Source organism: Trichosurus vulpecula, chromosome 7 (genome assembly GCF_011100635.1).
Source record: "Trichosurus vulpecula isolate mTriVul1 chromosome 7, mTriVul1.pri, whole genome shotgun sequence".
Lineage (NCBI taxonomy): Eukaryota > Metazoa > Chordata > Mammalia > Diprotodontia > Phalangeridae > Trichosurus > Trichosurus vulpecula.
Genome location: NC_050579.1, coordinates 123849417 through 123869024, shown reverse-complemented (window position 1 = coordinate 123869024; position 19608 = coordinate 123849417). Strand labels below are relative to the sequence as shown.

At 38.2% G+C, this 19608-nt stretch overlaps 1 protein-coding gene across 1 annotated transcript in view; it reads left to right on the top strand.

Annotated features, from left to right (window-relative positions):
• PDE7B (phosphodiesterase 7B) overlaps window positions 1-19608 on the top strand; it is a 201968-nt gene that overhangs the window by 128240 nt on the left and 54120 nt on the right. The window contains exons 3-4 of the mRNA XM_036768562.1: window positions 9371-9522; window positions 11031-11094. Coding sequence (XP_036624457.1) covers window positions 9371-9522; window positions 11031-11094 — 216 coding nt within the window. The remainder of the gene's footprint in view (window positions 1-9370; window positions 9523-11030; window positions 11095-19608) is intronic.

Genomic DNA, 19608 nt, shown 5'->3' with positions numbered 1-19608 from the left:
CTGAAATGGAAATTTGTTTTATATTGAATCCTCTTTTATGCTATGCTATGTACATGGAAATGCTCTTTTTATCTTTTATCATTTTACATTTAAGTTTAAAATGAATAATTTTTTAAAATAAAGTATTATTATCTTATATAAATATGTGTTAAAAATCCTCTTATCATTATATATAAAAACATATTCAAAATCACTTAACTTCACAAATTTCAGGTCAGATACTTTTTCATGTTGATTCTCTAGAAAAAAAAAACTTGTTTGGCATATCAACCCACCTATCACATCTATCTTCCCCTTATAAGAGATATTATGACAAATGCAAGACAGCATATCATCACATCTCTGACTGTGCAGTATTTTGCCCAAGTATTATACCTGAGGCAGCCAATGGCACAGTAGATAGAGCACTGGGCTTGGAGTCAGGAAGACCTGAGTTCAACTCCAATCTCAGACACTTCCTAGCTGTGTGACCATAGGCAAGTCACTTAACCTCTAATTGCCTAACAAAATTAATTCATTGGAGAAGGAAATGGTAAACTACTCCAGTATCTTTGCCAAGAAAACCCCAAATGGGGTCACGAAGGACTGGACATAACTGAACAACAAAAATTTTATACCTACTCACTCAGCATCCACACAAATCATATTCATGACATCAAATTCTCTAGAGGTCTAATTGTCTCTTCTGTACAATTTAGCATTTTATTATATCAGGATATATTGGTGAGAATATGGAGTAGTGTCTAACCCACTAATGGTATATGTATGTGCATGTCCTTTCTTTTTTTTTCTTTTTCTTTTATTTATTTATTTGTTTGTTTGTTTGTTTGTTTGATGTTTTTAGTTTTCAGCATTAATTTTCACATGAGTTTAAATTAGAAATTTTCTCCCTGCTTTTACTCTCCCTTCCACTCCAAGATGGCATATATTCTGATTGCCCTGTTCCCCAGTCAACCCTCCCTTCTCTCACCCCACTCCCCCCATCCCCTTTTCCCTTACTTTCTTGTAGGGCAAAATAGATGTTTATGCCCCATTGTCTATATATCTTATTTCCTAGTTGCATGCAAAAACTTTTTTTTAACATCTTTTAAAACTTTGAGTTCCAAATTCTCTCCCCTCTTCCCTCCCCACCCACCCTCCTTAAGAAGGCAAGCAATTCAACATAGGCCACATGTGTATCATTATGCAAAACGCTTCTACAATACTCATGTTGTGAAAGACTAACTATATTTTTCTACTTCCTATCCTATCCCCCTTTATCCAATTTTCTCCCTTGACCCTGTACCTTTTCAAAAGTGTTTGCTTTTGATTACCTCCTCCCCCTATCTGCCCTTCCCTCTATCATCTCCCCTTTTTTATCTCCTTCCTCCTTTTTTCCTGTGGGGTAAGATACCCAATTGAGTGTGTATGTTATTCCCTCCTCAGGTCAAATTCGATGAGAGCAAGATTCACTCCTTCCCCCTCACCTGCCCCCTCTTCCCTCCCAACAGACCTGATTTTTCTCCCTTTCTCCCTCTCTCAATATATTCCTCTCTCATCCTTTAATTTTATTTTTTTTAGATATCATCCCTTCATATTCAACTCGCCCTGTGCCCTCTGTCTATATGTATATATATATATATATATATATATATAAATGCATATTCCCTTCAGCTACCCTAATACTGAGGTCTCATGAATTATACACATCATCTTTCCATGTAGGAATGTAAACAAAATAGTTCAACTTTAGTAAGTCCCATATGATTTCTCTTTCTTGTTTACCTTTTCATGCTTCTCTTGATTCTTGTGTTTGAAAGTCAAATTTTCTATTCAGCTCTGGTCTTTTCACTGAGAAAGCTTGAAAGTACTCTATTTTATTGAAAATCCATATTTTGCCTTGGAGCATGATACTCAGTTTTTCTGGGTAGGTGGTTCTTGGTTTTAATCCTAGCTCCATTGACCTCCGGAATATTGTATTCCAAGTCCTTCGATCCCTTAATGTAGAAGCTGCTAGATCTTGGGTTATTCTGATTATGTTTCCACAATACTCAAATTGTTTCTTTCTGGCTGCTTGCAATATTTTCTCCTTGATCTGAGAGCTCTGGAATTTGGTGACAATATTCCTAGGAGTTTTCTTTTTGGGATCTTTTTCAGGAGGCGATCAGTGGATTCTTTCAATTTCTATTTTACCCTCTGGTTCTAGAATATCAGGGCAGTTCTCCTTGATAATTTCTTGAAAGATGATATCTAGGCTCTTTTTTTGATCATGGCTTTCAAGAAGTCCAATAATTTTTAAATTATCTCTCCTGGATCTATTTTCCAGGTCAGTGGTTTTTCCAATGAGATAGTTCACATTGTCTTCCACTTTTTCATTCCTTTGGTTCTGTTTTATAATATCTCGATTTTTCATAAAGTCACTAGCTTCCACTTGCTCCAATCTAATTTTTAAAGTAGTATTTTCTTCAGTGGTCTTTTGGACCTCCTTTTCCATTTGGCTAATTCTGCCTTTCAAGGCATTCTTCTCCTCATTGGCTTTTTGGAGCTCTTTTGCCATTTGAGTTAGTCTATTTTTTAAGGTGTTGTTTTCTTCAGTATTTTTTTGGGTCTCCTTTAGCAAGTCATTGACTTGCTTTTCACAGTTTTCTCACATCATTCTCATTTCTCTTCCCAATTTTTCCTCTACTTCTCTAACTTGCTTTTCCAAATCCTTTTTGAGCTCTTCCGTGACCTGAGAGCAGTTCTTGCTTTTCTTGGAGGCTTTTGACATAGGCTCTTTGACTTTGTTGACTTCTTCAGGCCGTATGTTTTGGTCTTCATTGTCACCAAAGAAAGATTCCAAAGTCTACGTCTGAATCTGGGTGTATTTTTGCTTCCTGGCCATGTTCCCAGCCAACTACTTGACCCTTGAGTTTTTCGTTGGGGTTTGACTGCTTGTAGAGTAGAGAGCACTTTGTTCCAAGCTTGAGGGGATGTGCTATTGTTTTCAGAGATATTTCTATACAGCCAGCTCTGCCACACCAGCACTCCTCCTCCCCCAAGAACCACCAACCCGGACTGGGCTCAGATCTTAAGCAGGCTCTGCACTCCCACTCTGATCCACCACTTAATTCCTCCCACCAGGTGGGCCTGGGGCTGTAAGCAACCCGCAGCTGTAGTTTTGTAGCTGCACTTTCTCCGCTGCCCCCATGGTGTTGCTGGAACTGTGAACTCCTTTCACTATGTTCCCTCAGCTTTTCCCACTAACCTTCTCTGTTGTCTTTGGTGTTTGTGGGTTGAGAAGTCTGGTAACTGCCATAGCTCACTGATTCAGTGCATGTCCTTTCTTCATCCAAATTTAAATTCCTTGTGGACAGATATCCTGTGTGATGTTTTAAATTACGGAATGTTAATTGCTGAGTGGAACCTTAGAAATCATTAGTCCAACTGCCTCCTTTTGCATGTAAGAGAACTAAGAAACTGAAAAGTGATGTAACTTGTCCAACGTCACACAGTAAGTCTGAGACTAAAGCTCAGGTTTCTTGACTCTTAGTCCTGGCTTCTCCCACTCCACCATTACCTCTTGTACTATGTAGTCCCTATCACAGGACTGGGCACAGAATAAGATGATAGAGCTGGATGGGATCAGCAGTCAAAGAATATGATTAGGGAGTTTTTTCTGAGGACGAAATCTAAGCTATCAATAGCAACATGGGGAAAATACTCTAAATTACTAGTAATTAGAGAAATACAAATTAAAAGAACTCTGAGGTGCCAACTCACATGCATTAGATTGGCTGAACTGACCAAAAAGAAAAATGACACATGCTGGAGGGGCTGTGAGAAAAGTTACTTTAATGCATTATTGGTGAAGTTGCAAACTAATCCAATTGTTCTGGAAAGCAATTTGGAGCCGTGCCCAAAAGATTACTAAACTGTGCATACCCTTTGACCAAACAATACCACTATTAGGTCTATATTTCAAAGAGAGCAAATAAAGAGGGGAAAGACCCTTATGTACAAAAAAATGCTCATATCAGCTATTTTTATGGTGACAAAAAGTTGGAAATCGAGGGGATGCTCATCCATTGGACCATGACTGAATACGTGACTGAATGGCACATGACTGTGATGGAATACTATTGTGCTATAAGAAATGATGAAGGGGATGGTCTCATAAAAACCTGGGAAGAATTAGTGGGACTGATGCAAAATGAAGTGAGCAAAAATCAAGACAATTTATACAATAATTCTAATATTGTAAATTTTAGATAATTTTGAAAAGTTTGGGAATTCTGATCAGCACACAGTTCCAAAGAATTCATGATAAAACATGATATCCACCTCCAGAAAAAGAGCTAATGGACTCAGAGTGAAGATTGAAGCATATTTTCTTTTTTTGGTCATGACTAATGTGAGAATTTGTTTTGCATGTGTATCCATATTTGAAATAAGTTTTGTTTTTCTTACCCTCTCAGTGGGTAGGGGAGAGAGACAAGGAGAAGGAAGGGAGAAAATTAAGAGCTGAAAATGAAATTATGTTAAAAAAAAATTTCAAGAGTTGGATGGTACCTGAGAAGGAATCTGGCCTGAGGCTTTCATTTTACAGGTAGGGACACTAAGGCGCTAAGGTATGGACACTGAATGAATTAACTAGGGTCATGTTGGTAAGTTGATAGAAGGGCTCAGCTTTTGAACTCAAGTCTTTTGACTCTCCTCCGTATCATACGATTGACTGGTAACTAAAATTTTACTCACTAAGTGAATTAATATTATTTTGCTGAATTTAGGCAGGTATATGGTATAGTAGGTAGAATATTGGTCCTGGAGTCAGAAAGATCTGAGTTCAAATCTGACCTCAGATTTACTAGCTGTGTGACACTGGACAAGTCACCTTAAAAAAATATTTGTGCCTCAGTTTCCTCAACTGTGAAATGGAGATAATAATAGAACCCACCTCCAAGGTAACTGTAAGGATCAAATGAGATATTTATAAAACACCTAGCACAGTGCCTGGAACATAGTAGACATTTAATAAATTCTTGTTTCCTTCCCTCCTTCTTTTCTTTTTTCCTTCCTTATTAAATTCCCTGCCTACCACCTTAAAAAAAATGTATTGAGAGAGTATCAGTTTAGGCCCAGTTCTATCTCTGAATGAACTCTGGCATGCTAAGCCCTATTATTTACATAAATGATTCTGAATGAACTTCACTAATCACATGATGATATAGTCAGCTATTAGCATACACATATTAGAATACTCATGGTTAGGCTTGACCATTGGGAATGCTTACTTAAAATGATCTATGATTTCCTGGGTATGGATAATTCCCTCTTACTGATTCAAACCACAGCCCCTCTGTGCCTTATCTTTCTATGTGACTCTTCTACATTTTACCATAAATCTCCTATGTCCTGTCTCCTGTGTTTTCTCAAACAATCTCAATTTCAGTCAAATGAACTGTACTCTTCACCGGGCATATCTTTTATAAAAACACATGTCCCCATTTGGGGGTTGAAAATGTGGCTATTGCCACCTTGGATGATATCTCCAACATGCTGAAGACCTTCCTCTTGTTCTTATATAATCAGGATATTAATGTACCACATGCATTGTCTGTAGGGTATCTTTCATAGTCACTGGGCCTCGTTCAAGTCACTTCCTCAGTAGTCACTGTAAAAATTCGTTTTATGTCACTATTTTTCTTTGTTAAAAGAGAAGGTTCTACTGGTGGGAATGGAGTTATTGGGAAATGATAGTGGGTGTTAAAAAAATAGATGTTAATGAACTAAGAAAGCAAGAGTAAGTATTATATAAGCTCCTTGAGAGAAGGGCCTGTTTAATAATTTTTGTCTTTTATCCCCAGCATGTGGTACAGTACCCTTCATACAGTACACAATGAATGTCTGTTGAAGTGATTTCGAGTTAAGTGTGGATCAGTGATGTGTGTGATATGGAATGTCATTTATACTTTATGAATACTGTAGGAGCATAGAATCCAAAAGAAAAGAAGCTATAGGTCCATTCAACTCTGTCCTCATCAATCTAAACCTGGAATATTGCATCCAGTCACAAATTTGAAGAAAGGTAATATTAGCATGTCCAGAGAAGAGGAAACCAGAAGTATCAAAAGATTTTATATAGGCTATATAGAGATGCCTTGAAAGAGCTGGGGATCTTTAGTCTAGAAGTGGGCATACTTTGGAGTACAAGTGGATTGAGGATGACAGTCATCTTTCAGACGCTTGAAGGGTTGTCAGATTGGAAAAGGGATCAGAATGATTCTGCTTGGCCCTAGTACACAAAAGTGGGACCAGGAGGTAGAAGTTATAGGGAAAGCAGATTTTGGCTCAATTTAAGAAAACTTCCTAATAATTAGAGCTGTTCAGAAATAGAACAGGCTTCCTGGAAAGGTAATAAGTTTCCTGTCACTGGTGATCTTCCAGAAGAGGCTGGATGACCTTTATTGGGAGTGCTATAAAGGGTATTCATGCCTTGGTGGGGAAGGGGGGGAAGTAGGGAGGTTGTGTTGAACTAGGTGACCTCCAAGTTGCCTTCTGTCTCTGAGATTCCATGATTCTATGAAAATTCAGAAAGAATTTATCCTCCTTTCAATATTCTGCTTCATGCCCTCTGCATCACTTTTGAGATTTGATTGGATGCCTCTGTTTCTATCATATATACAGTATTAAAAGAGAATCGTTGTTATCCCCTACAACTATTTAACTACTGAGGTAGTCATTGTCCAAGGAAACTACACATTATTTCCTTGTCATACACTAAACACACTGGAAATTTTCTTTGAGTTCATCAGAATAGGGGATTTTTCCAGGAAATCAAAAGTATTTCATGGGATTTATAAAGTAGCATATTATTATATTAGTATGTTTGTCTCTGTGTCTCTCTGTCTCTGTCCTCCCTCTGCTTCTCTGTCTCTGCCTGTCTCTCTCTCTATCTCTATCTCTATCTCTGTAAGATGCAAGTGTGTGTGTGTACATGTGTGTTTGTTTCCCCCTAAATTATCCAGCATTGGGTTTTCCATCTCCCTTTGCATGAGTAGTCTAAGGAAGCTCTACTATTTCTAGCTGTTCATTATTACTGGAGCAAGAAGTATATATATAAGGAGACTTTTCCATCCCTTTCTTCCTGGTTTTCTACTTTCCAAACTACTGTCCTGTCATTATAAATAGGAAATTTGATCAACCAAAAATTTAAATTATCCTCGAATCAGGACATGAAAGAAGCAAAAAGTTATAGGAAGCACACTTCGAAGTTGAGTATATCACACCACTTTCTTTTGTATATGAAAATTAGAATTATAGATAAAAGGTTGGAAAAGCGTGTATGGAAAGCTGGGGGCAGGAATCATAGTGTTTCAACAAGGTTAAAGTATACCTTGATCTCAATGTGTAATGAATTAGTGTGTTAATAACATTTCTGGGCAGTCATTTCTACTATTACATTTTCATTTGAAGATTTATTTGACACTTCAATGGATCTGTGATCTCATCAAAGTGTGCACTCCTTCTAACAATACAAAGCAACCTACCCATGTTTCTTCTTCACACATAACCCTTGTTCCTGTCTTCCCAAATGTAGATCCTCCACAGAAGGTCCACTCAACATGTCATGAGACTTCTTCTAAATCTCTTGATCTAGAAGAATTTGGAAGACATGTATAGTATATTAATTTTTATAATTATGTTATATATAGTTAATTAAATACCTGCTAGCAAAATCAGTCTTCCATGGCCATTAATCAGAAGTTTTCATGTGGGGAAGCTTGGTGGTGCAGTGGATAGAGCATTGGCCCTGGAGTCAGGAGGACCTGTGTTCAAATATGACCTCAGACACTTACTAGCTGTGTGACCCTGGGCAAGTCACTTAACCCCGATTGTTTCCCGAAGAAGTTTGTATTTTATAGAATCTTTGGTGGGTGACAGGAAGTCTTAATTTACTTCAGTGAACTAATTATTAGATATTTGTCACTATCTCACAGTACTCAGCACATAGTAGGCATTTCATAAATGGTTGTTAAATTAAATGGAAATGATCTTAATCTTCCTTCCTCTGTGCCTCAGTTTATCAATTATAAACGGGCATAATATTTTCCTATTCTCCTACTTGTCACAGAGATTAAAGGTTGAAGTTAAATAGTCCTAACACATGATAATATTTGCCTCAGCTAAAGGTTTCACTAATATGTTTGATGAAAATCAGGTCTGTTATTTGTAAACCTCAATTTAAGCATGCAAATAGAAAGCATGATTACTCATTTTAAAAATATAGCTAAAGCCTGATATAGGAACGAAGTCTTCATATTATTCATGTCAGAACCACCAATAACAAATTAGTGCCTTAATATATACAGCCCAAGTAGCTGCAAAGGCATTAAAGAAAACAGTGTGTATTGTAGATAAAGGACCCAGCCTCAGAGTCAGAAAGACCTAGATGCGAGTCCTGCCTAGGACACTTACAGGCTGTATGACCCTGGGCAAATCACTTAGATTCTCAGTTCCCCCCAGTCTATTGTCTAAAACTCTGAATGTGGAGGAGGCTGCTACCTGCACTGGTGCCAGGAAGTTTACTCATTGGGAGTTTACTATAGGAACAAAAAGCCAGCTTTGTCCCACCCTCCAGCCCAAATCCTAAAGCATTCATATTTGTAAGTAGTGATACTTTTAAAGGCTAATTTTACATCCTTGTAATAAATGTAATGTGATAAATATTAATTTTTGTACTAGAGGAATTATCAGTGCTGTGCATGGCACATGGGCAGCTAGGTGGTACAGCAAATAGAACACCTGGAGTCAGGGAGACCTAAGTTCAAATGTGACTTCAGACCTTACTAGCTGTGTAACCCTAGGCAAGTCACTTAACCCTGTTTGCCTCAATTTCCTGATCTGGAAAATGATCTAGAAAAGGAAATGGCAAATCGTTCTAATATCTCTGCCAAGAAAACCCCAGTGGGGTCATGGAGAGTCAGAACACAACTGAAAATAACTAAACACAACAATAAGCCTATATTTCATCAGAGTGATGCTATAAGAAAACATCGTACCTGTATGAATTTATATTATTTTGCCCAGTGAAATTACACTAATACATCGTAAGTTTTCAGGAAATCTTTGGGATCATTTGGTATAGTTTTAAATGAGAAAAAAAATCCTTTTGCTTTTAGTTTTTAACCTCTCAGTTTCCCCAGGCATCTGCACTGGTACAGGAAGTTTCATCATAGGGATTTAACAACTATGCCAAGAGGATACGAACAAAATCATAGGAGGTCTAGCTTTTCTCCCTCCCCCCAAAAAAAATTTCTACGCATTTGTATCTGTAAGTAGTCATAATTTTTAAGGATAGCCTTACATCCCTTTGTTTTTCATTACAGCTCCCTCTCTGTTCTCTTCACAGACACAGCACACTCAGGGGAAATTAGTACCAAGAAGAAAGTAAAAAGACTGCTGAGCTTTCAAAGGTATTTCCATGCATCCCGGCTACTCCGAGGAGCTATACCGCCATCCCCTCTGCACTTCCTGGATGAAGACTACCTGGGCCAGGCAAGGGTAGGAAGCCTTTCTCTGTTGGCCTTTCTCAGAAGTGTAACGGGCTGGTCCTCTTTCTTAATTTACTATTCTAAAATACCACAGTCAGAGGAGCACTCAGTATTTTCCCCTGAGGATCACCTAATATTTTCCCCTGCAACAACTCTTTGCTCAAAGCCTGGGTTTATTTGTACAGCACAAAGTGGAATGGAGAGTTGGCAATTATCAAGTGAATTTTGATTCACCAAATGTTTTTGCCACGATGAATTATCCAGCCAGATTTTCTACCCTCAAATTAACCCAGTAAATCCTCCACTCCATTTTATAAATATAACCTAAATAAAAGGATGGTTTCTTCCAGATGAACTGAACTAAAATTTCTTGTACCATAACTCTCCAAATATTATTGACTCAAGTTCTTGAAGAAGTTCAGAAAAGTTTCTCCTAGTAGTTTCATAAAAACTTCTACAATACCTGGCTATGACCAGAAGAACAACCTAGTTGTTAGCAATCCTCAACCTGCCTCCCCAATAGATAATTTTTTTTTATTTTCTACATATTTTGCCTATATATATAAATATATCATGTATACACATGTATATACTCACATAAATATATAGATACATACACACATATATATATATACATATTGAGAGAGAGTTATGTTATTTCTCCCAGCAAAAAGTTCCTTGCTGTCAGGGATTCCTTCACTTTTTCTTTTGTTCCTGGCACCCAGTAAATATTTAATAAATGCTTCTCAAATAGGCTTGAGTAGAAAAAAGAAGTTTGGCAATCTGATGTCCCAATAAAAGGTCCCATGTGATCACTGACTAATGATGGAGGTTTGTAAACTGAGACACATCACATAAATGTACTTTTATTATCAGTCCTATATATTTGTGTTTTAAGTCAGTCTAAGGGGTGATGATTTCTAATCTTACAGTGCAATAAGTTGAATTAACAACAAGTTAAAACAAGGAGGGGAAATGGAAATAGAAGATTACTCTTCAGGTCCTTCAGAGTCAAGGTTTCAAAGTATTCATTGTTTTCCTTGAAATGCTATAAATTCCTGGAACATCAGAAATTCCATTTCCAGATTAATACATTTCAAAGCAAAATAAATTGTTTTAAAATTATGTCCCACATGTCCACTCCATTAGCCTGGATAATCAAGAACTCAATCTCCCAATATTTGTTGAATAAACTTACTATATGCTCATTACTGGCTTCGATGTCATTTTTATCCAGAGATAATATTTCCAACCAGGGCTATTGATTGTAGCTTGCCATTTGGACCACACCCATACAAATAAATTCAAATGAAGTAGAAAGACTCCTTTGTCTGTTGGAATTAAGCTAAGATTTGTTCTTTAGGAACCCAGTTTTTAAGAGAATGTGTCTATGGTGCTTCCTTCAACTGTATAAAAGCTTAGCACTTTTTTATTGTTTAATGTAATTATTTATCAAAGTCAGTTTTACAATCTGTAACGTGACTCATCTGTTCTGCTATTTGCTATTTGTATTTTCAGTATATGCTTTCCAAAGTGGGAATGTGGGATTTTGACATCTTCTTATTTGATCGCTTGACAAATGGTAAGTCATTTAAAAGAATTCTCTTTGGAATAGAAGCCTTAACTTACAATGATTTCCATGAGATTATTTACTTATTAATCACCCTGTATTGCATTTCCTGTTTGTTTTGGGGTTTTTTTTACATTTTTCAGAAATCCAAAAATCACTCATTGCTGGCCAGACTCTCATTCTTCCAGTGCTCTGGACACAGATGGAGACTTCATTACATAAACAGGGTCAGAGTGAGGAAAGTCAGAAATGAATTGGTTCCCATAGTCTTGGGCTGTTTCCTATTCTTCCTCCTTTTTTCCCTTGAGAAGTAGCTGTGGTACAATGGAAAGTGGACAAGATCTAGACTTAGGAGATAGGTTGTTTTGAATCCCACATCTGACAACTACTAGCTGTATGACCATGGGCAAGTCACTTCAATCTAAACCAATTTGCTTCATCTGTAAAGTGGAGATAACATCTGTCATATATAGCTTATAGAATTATTATGAAGAACAAAGCAGGTAATTTATGTAAAATGCTTTAAAGAATCTTAAGATGTAGCAGGTAGCATGTATGTATCAGCCCTTAGTTATCTATATACATGTTTCTCCCAGTAAAAAGTTACTTATCATTTGACCATTTACCTTTTTTAGTTTTGTTGATATCTTTGGCTTTTCTATCACTTTGATTTCTGAATATGCCCCAACTCTATGCTCTGACTATTTATCATTAATAGCTCCAGAACACTTTTAAAAACCAAAGACTAGATTTCTTCCTCAAATAACCCCCTGGCCACATCTTGAGAGCACAGCAAATTGGCAATTGGTCAATGGTATTAGGCTTTATAGGCAACCCAAACAAAATGAGTGGTCCCTATTTTCATGACAAATAAGTGATCCATTCTGGTAAGCATTCTGGACTTGTAGACAGGAAGATCTGAGCTCAAATTCCACCTCAGACACTCACTAGCTGTGTGACCCTAGGCAAATCATTTTAAACCTCCTTAGCTTCAGTTTTCTTATCTGCAAGATGGGGATAATAACAGCATTTATTTCATAGTGTCATTGTGAGGATCAGGGCGGAGCCAAGATGGCGGCTGGAAAGCAGGGACTAGCGTGACCTCCCTGCCGAGTCCCTCCAAAAACCTATAAAAAATGGCTCTGAACCAATTCTAGAACGGCAGAAACCACAAAACAGCAGAGGGAAGCCGGGCTCCAGCCCAGGACAGCCTGGATGGTCTCTGGGTGAGGTCTATCCCAAACGGAGCTGGGAGCTGGAAGCTGGGAGCTGGGAGCTGGGAGCTGGGAGCCGAGCAGAGCCCAGCGTGAGCAGCGTGGACCAACCAGACCAGGAGCAGGGCGAAGCGGGCCCTAGCGCCCTGAATCAGTGAGCTGCAGCAGTTACCAGACTTCTCAACCCACAAACACCAAAGACAGCGGAAAAGGTTAGTGGAAAAAGCTGCAGGAGTGGAAGGAGTTCATGGTTTGGCTACCAGCCCCAGGGGCAGCGGAGGTGGGGCAGCTACAGCTGTTGTTGCTTTGGGCCCCAGGCCCACCTGGTGGGAGGAATTAAGTGGTGGATCAGAGCAGGAGTGCACAGCCTGCTGAAGATCTAAGCCAAGTCCCGGTTGGGGGTTCTTGGGGAAGGACGAGTGCTGGTGTGGCAGAGCTGGCACATCCCCCCCAAACATGGAACATAGAACTCTTTAGTCTACAAGCAGTCATACCCCACTGAAAATCCCAAGGGTCAAGTTAGTCGGTTGGGAATATGTCCAGGCAGCGAAAACGCACCCAGATTCAGTCTCAGATTTTGGATTCTTTCTTTGGGGACAAAGAAGACCAAAATACACAGACAGAAGAAGTTAACAAAGTCAAAGAGCCTACAACAGAAACCTCCAAGAAAAACATGAACTGGCCCCAGGCCATGGAAGAGCTCAAAAAGGATTTGGAAAAGCAAGTTAGAGAAGTAGAGGAAAAATTGGGAAAAGAAATGAGAAGGATGCGAGAAAACCATGAAAAACAAGTCAATGACTTGCTAAAGGAGACCCAAAAAAATACTGAAAAATACACTGAAGAAAACAACACCTTAAAAAACAGACTAACTCAAATGGCAAAAGAGCTCCAAAAAGCCAATGAGGAGAAGAATGCCTTGAAAGGCAGAATTAGCCAAATGGAAAAGGAGGTCCAAAAGACCACTGAAGAAAATACTACTTTAAAAATTAGATTGGAGCAAGTGGAAGCTAGTGACTTTATGAAAAATCGAGATATTATAAAACAGAACCAAAGGAATGAAAAAGTGGAAGACAATGTGAACTATCTCATTGGAAAAACCACTGACCTGGAAAATAGATCCAGAAGAGATAATTTAAAAATTATTGGACTACCTGAAAGCCATGATCAAAAAAAGAGCCTAGACATCATCTTTCAAGAAATTATCAAGGAGAACTGCCCTGATATTCTAGAGCCACAGGGCAAAATAGAAATTGAAAGAATCCATCGATTGCCTCCTCAAATAGATCCCAAAAAGAAATCTCCTAGGAATATTGTCACCAAATTCCAGAGCTCCCAGATCAAGGAGAAAATACTGCAAGCAGCCAGAAAGAAACAATTTGAGTATTGTGGAAACCCAATCAGAATAACCCAAGATCTGGCAGCTTCTACATTAAGAGATCGAAGGGCTTGGAATACGATATTCCGGAGGTCAATGGAGCTGGCATTAAAACCAAGAATCACCTACCCAGCAAAACTGAGTGTCATGCTCCAAGGCAAAATATGGATTTTCAATAAAATAGAGGACTTTCAAGCTTTCTCAGTGAAAAGACCAGAGCTGAATAGAAAATTTGACTTTCAAACACAAGAATCAAGAGAAGCATGAAAAGGTAATCAAGAAAAAGAACAAGAAAAAGAAATTGCAAGGGACTTACTAAAGTTGAACTGTTTTGTTTACATTCCTACATGGAAAGCTGACATGTATGATTCATGAGACCTCAGTATTAGGGTAGCTGAAGGGAATATGCATATATGTATATATGTTTATGTATATATATATATAAGTGAATGTGTATGGATGTATATATCTATGTGTATATAAATATATATATACACAGAGAGAGAGAGAGAGAGAGAGAGAGCGGACACAGGGTGAGTTGAAGATGAAGGGACGATATCTAAAAGAAATAAAATCAAATTAAGGGATGAGAGAGGAACATATTGAGAGAGGGAGATAGGGAGAGATAGAATGGGGTGGATTATCTTGCATAGAGGTGGCAAGAGGAAGCAGTTCTGTGGGAGGAGGGGAGAGGGCAGGTGAGGGGGGAATAAGTGAATCTTGCTCTCATTGTGAGGATCAAGTGAGATAATATATGTACAGTGATTTGCAAACCATAATGTGGTATATACATGCTTATTATCATTATCATTATTACTACTACCACTAAGGACACTACTGTCAGCAGGACTGTTGTGAAACTACGTCATGAAGGGGTATACAGGCACTGTTGCTTAGAGTACCAAGGGTAAAGTCCCCTCAATAACTCTCACTGTTACAGGGACACCTGAGATGAAGAGTAATTCATTGCAATTGCAAGAAGCATTTATTGGCTCCAGGAAATAGTAATGTGATGACTGGTATATGGCAGTTAGTGTTAAGGAAGACCAATCTTGTTTCAAAGGTGGAGTCCACTCCAAAATCAGCACTCTTTTTGCTAACCCATCAATGGAAGAGGCAAGACAGTGGCAACATTACTGGGTATTGGCATTGGTTCTCCACCCTTTATGATGATTGTGGTTTGTAGGGTGTTTCTGTTGTTGGCATCAGGCTTGTTGTTGAGTCATTTTCAGTCGTGTCCAACTCTTCATAACCCCATTTGGGGTTTTCTTGGCAAAGATACTAGAATGGTTTGCCATTTCCTTCTCCAGGGTGTTCCCAATTTACAGATAAGGAACTGAGGCAAACAGAGTTAAAAGCCATGATGATGCTATAAAAGATGTATTGATCTGAATCACATCAGCTGAGCTTGTTCCTTGCTTCCATTTCAAAAAAGAAATATCAATATATGGGTGACTTAACAGTGATATATTCCTGGAAATAATATCATAAGGCAGATTGTCAGATGATTTAACAAAAACTGTTGTATTCATTTGTACAAACATATTTGACATTATCAGGAAAAACACTTGGTGTACTATGGTTACTTTTTAGGTAGGATTATATGACTGTGGTAGAAAATAAGAAGCAATGTAAAAGTGGGATCTACTCAGGGATTTGCTGTAGCCAGCTTGTGTGAGCTGATTGTTTAAGCATTTACAGATCAGAAATCACCTCAAATACGGGCTCAAGTTATTGTTTTTTTAATATCTAGACTTAATAAAATGTTAATAATGCAGATTAAACTCAAAAACCATGTGTGCATGCTTTTTTTTAAATTCCAGTTGTTAAACATTTACCAGCACACCCTTATATTCATCTATATTACTTGAGTTCGACAAAAGTGCAATGGAAGGCTCAGAGATTGAAATCATTGCCAGACTGGAGGACCAGAAACTGGAGTCTAATAATAATGATGATGATAATGATGATAGTGGTGGTGATGGTGGTGGTGGTGGTGGTGATGATGATGATAACTGGTATTTGTATAGCATTTTAAGGTTTGCAAAATGCTTTATGAATACTTCATTTAAGCTTCATAAAATGCCTACATCTACTTAACAATTTAGGCCTTCAAATGAATTAAGCACTTGAGTGTCTAAACAATCCAAAAACACCAGAAATTTGCCCAGTACTCTTCTGATTTTTTCTGCCATGTAATTTGACCTATGAAAATTTCTCTGTAGTTTTTCACAAAGAAATCTCAAAGGCCCATGTTGAACTGCCATCACCTGTTGCTCAATAGCTTAATGCTATGGTGAAATATATGTTGCTCATAGCTTAATGCTATGGTGAAATATATTAGCTATTCTGAATCAGATAGTCCACTAAAACTTAGAACATTTTTGTGTGACTTCACACGCCAAGACGGCACCTATCAATCAGCCCTTCCATTAATGGGACATGCACTTTAAGAGTTATAGACTGTACCACAATTCATAATCTTTCATCATGCAGCAACATGAATTATGAAATGACTGGCCATCTGTAACAACAATGCTACTTGCCGCTACTGTGGCTGTGTAAGACCAACAACACCAGCACATGGGAGGGCTGCTAGCACAGGTTCTTTGATATGCTTTTTCTAAGGAAAGCAAATTTAAGGGGTTAACAATCTCACTTTAATGAAACATACATATATCATTCACTTAGTTCAGGGGGAAAAGTTAGCACCCTGAACTTCAGAGAAAACACAAATTACAAGCAGAAATTATATAAACAGAGCAAAATAACACAAACAAAAGACAGGCTTTGTCTTATCATAGCAATTCATACAGTTACCAGAGATAGAAGCACCAACATTTGGGTTTTCAAAGCCAGGGCACAGCTACCCAGAGTCTCCACACCAACATTCTTCCAATAAGTGAGCCCCAAACAAAATGCTAACCTCAGAGTATATATACCCTTTTTCAGGGTCAAAGCACTTCAAACCTCTTGAAGGTTTCACACCTCTTGTGACCTAACTAGTAAAAGGTTGTGGGCCTACCTACAAATAGAGGTAAGACTCAATCAAAGGCATTTGATTGCCTTAGTGCTGAGAAGCACTCCAAAACAAAAGACAACAAAAAGTCCCATTTTGCTTGCCATTACACTATCATAAAGGGATAGGCACTGGCCATGCATTTCTTATGCAAAGCTTCCTAGGTTGTGTGAAGAACAGAACTCATGGTGCTATGCTCTAATATTGAGCATAGATGTCCAGACAAATGATATTTTGCACTAACCCAAGAAACGTCTAAACTACTCTGTCAAGTAAAAATCATTGCTATTAAGAAAATGAGCACCTCAGTTGAGAAAGGGAAGGGAATAGGCATTTATACACGTGCCAGTCACTGTGCTAAGTGCTTTATAATTATTTTCTCATTTGATCCTTGCAACATTACCCTGGGAGGTAGGCGCTGTTATTATCCCCATTTTACAGTTAAAGAAACTGAGGCAAACAGAGGTTAAGTGATTTGCCAAGAGTTACTCAGCCAGTAAGTACCTGAAGCTGGATTTGAACTCAGATTTTCCTGTTTCCAGGCCCAGAGCTCTATCCACTGTGCCACGTAGCTGCCTCCTTGATATACACAAATGATCACGATGTCAATTGCACATCTGTGTCAGTTTGATTGATAAAGAGATTTTGTTGTTTTTGTTCCCAAATGATGTGAATAATAGAATTTAAGTATTATAGGGAAGAACTAATCCAACTCACTCATTTTAGAGATGAGGAAATTGAAATCAAGAGAAGTGTGACACCATCCCCAAAATTACACAACTAGCAAGTAGCATAGCAGTGCTTTGGCCCAAGGTCATGTTCTTTTCACTCTACCACATTATTTTAATGTAAACACATGAAGTTTTAACATATCACAAGTGGTCTCACAGAATTTCATTATATAATTATATACCTGGCACATATGTGAAGCAATTAGGTGGCACAGTGGACACAGCTCTAGGCTTGGAATCAGGAAGACTCCTCTTTCTAGGTCAAATCTAGGCTGAGATACTAGCTGTGTGACCCTGGGCAAGTCACTTAATTCTGTTTGCCTCAGTTTCCTTATCTATAAAAAGAGCTAGAAAAGAAAATGTCAAGGCACTCCAGTATCTTTGCCAAGAAAACCCCCAAAATGGGTCAGGAAGAATCAGACGCAACTGAAAATGAATGAACAACAAAAAGCATATATGTATGTGGATATAGAGATAGAGATAAAAATAGATATAGAGATAGATATCCATTATAGCCTAGCATAGTTGATAGAAAGCATTTAGAGCCAGTTAAACTTTTGTTTAATCATGCCTCTGACATGTACTGGCTATGTGACCCTGACAAATCACTTAACCTCTCCAGTTATGCTCAAGAATGCTCTAGACTAGTCTTTAAGACTGTACTTTTCAGAGAAGTTGTCCATTTGCTCAGGGGGAGGGAGTTTCCTATATTAATGAAATCATATCTAGTCTCTATCCCTTGATTTCAGTAAAGCTTTTGACAAAGTCTCTCTTTCCATTCTTGTGGACAAGACAGTGAGATGTGAGTTGGGTGATAGTACAGTTGGGTAGATTCTGTACTGTTTGAATAAAGAGATTCAAAGTGCTGCCACTGATGGGTCAGTGTCAACCTAGAGAGAAATCTTTACATTACCACGTGGGTTCACCCAAGGCTCTGTGCTCATTAACATTTATAACCAAGATTTAAATAGAAGGTTTAGGTGGCTGCTTATCAGATTTGCAGAAGACACAAAAATGGAAGAGAGAGTTAACACCTTAGAATCCAGAGTCAATTAATTCATCCTCAAGAATTTATTAGGCATCTACTATGTGCTACTATGGACAGCTCAGTTCCATTATTAGTAAAACGGGGAAAAAATGACACCTGTCATACCCACCTCACAGAGTTATTCATCTCCAGTCGTCCTGAGCTATATCTTGCCACTCGACCCAGATGGCTCCCGAGGAGAAAGTGAGGCTGGTGACTTTGCACAGCCCTACCTCACCTAAATGCAATTTCTTTGAAAGTCATGGCATCACTTTCCTGATGTAACGGTCCTCTTCGAGAATGAAGGACAAACAACAACTATGGACAGCTAGGTGGCTCAGTGGATAGAGTGACAGGCCTGGAGTCAGGAAGACTCATCTTCTCAAGTTCAAATCTGACCTCAGACACTTACTAGCTATGTGATCCCGGGCAAGTCACAACACTCTTTGCCTCAATTTCCTCATCTGTAAAATGAGTTGGAGAAAGAAATGGTAAACCATTGTGTTATCTTTGCCAAGAAAATCCCAAATGGGGTCATGAAGAGTCAGACATGACTGAAACAACTCAAAAATAACAAATGTGCTACTATACAAGGTGCTGGGGGTACAAAGAGAAGAGTGAAACAGTTCTTGCCCTGAAGGAACTTATTATTTAGCAAGAGAAGACAACATACACATATAGATATAGATAGATATGGATATGTAGATATAGATAGATACAAAATAGAGAGAAAATAGATAATGGAGGTAATAGGTAATGAAGTAGGCAGGAGATACTAACAGTTGGAGTCATGTTGTTAAGAGTAACATTCCAGAAATATCTTGACAGTCTAGGGTGAAGTTTAAAATCCAATAAAAATGAAATGTAATAAAAGTGAATATAAAGCCCTGCACTTGGGCTCAAGAAACAAGTACAGGATGAGAAAGGCATGACCAGAAAACAGTTCATCTGAAAAATCTTTGGGAGTTTGGGTGGTCTTGAGGTTCAACAGTGTGACATTACAGTTAAAAAAATGCTAACATGACCTAAGGCTTTATTTAGAGATAGAGACATCTAGAGCAAAGGAGACAGTAGTCACTTTGTAGTCCATCCCAGTCAGGACACCTCAGTAAGGCAATGTTCAGTTCTGGATGTCACCTTTTAGGAGGGATGTTAACAAA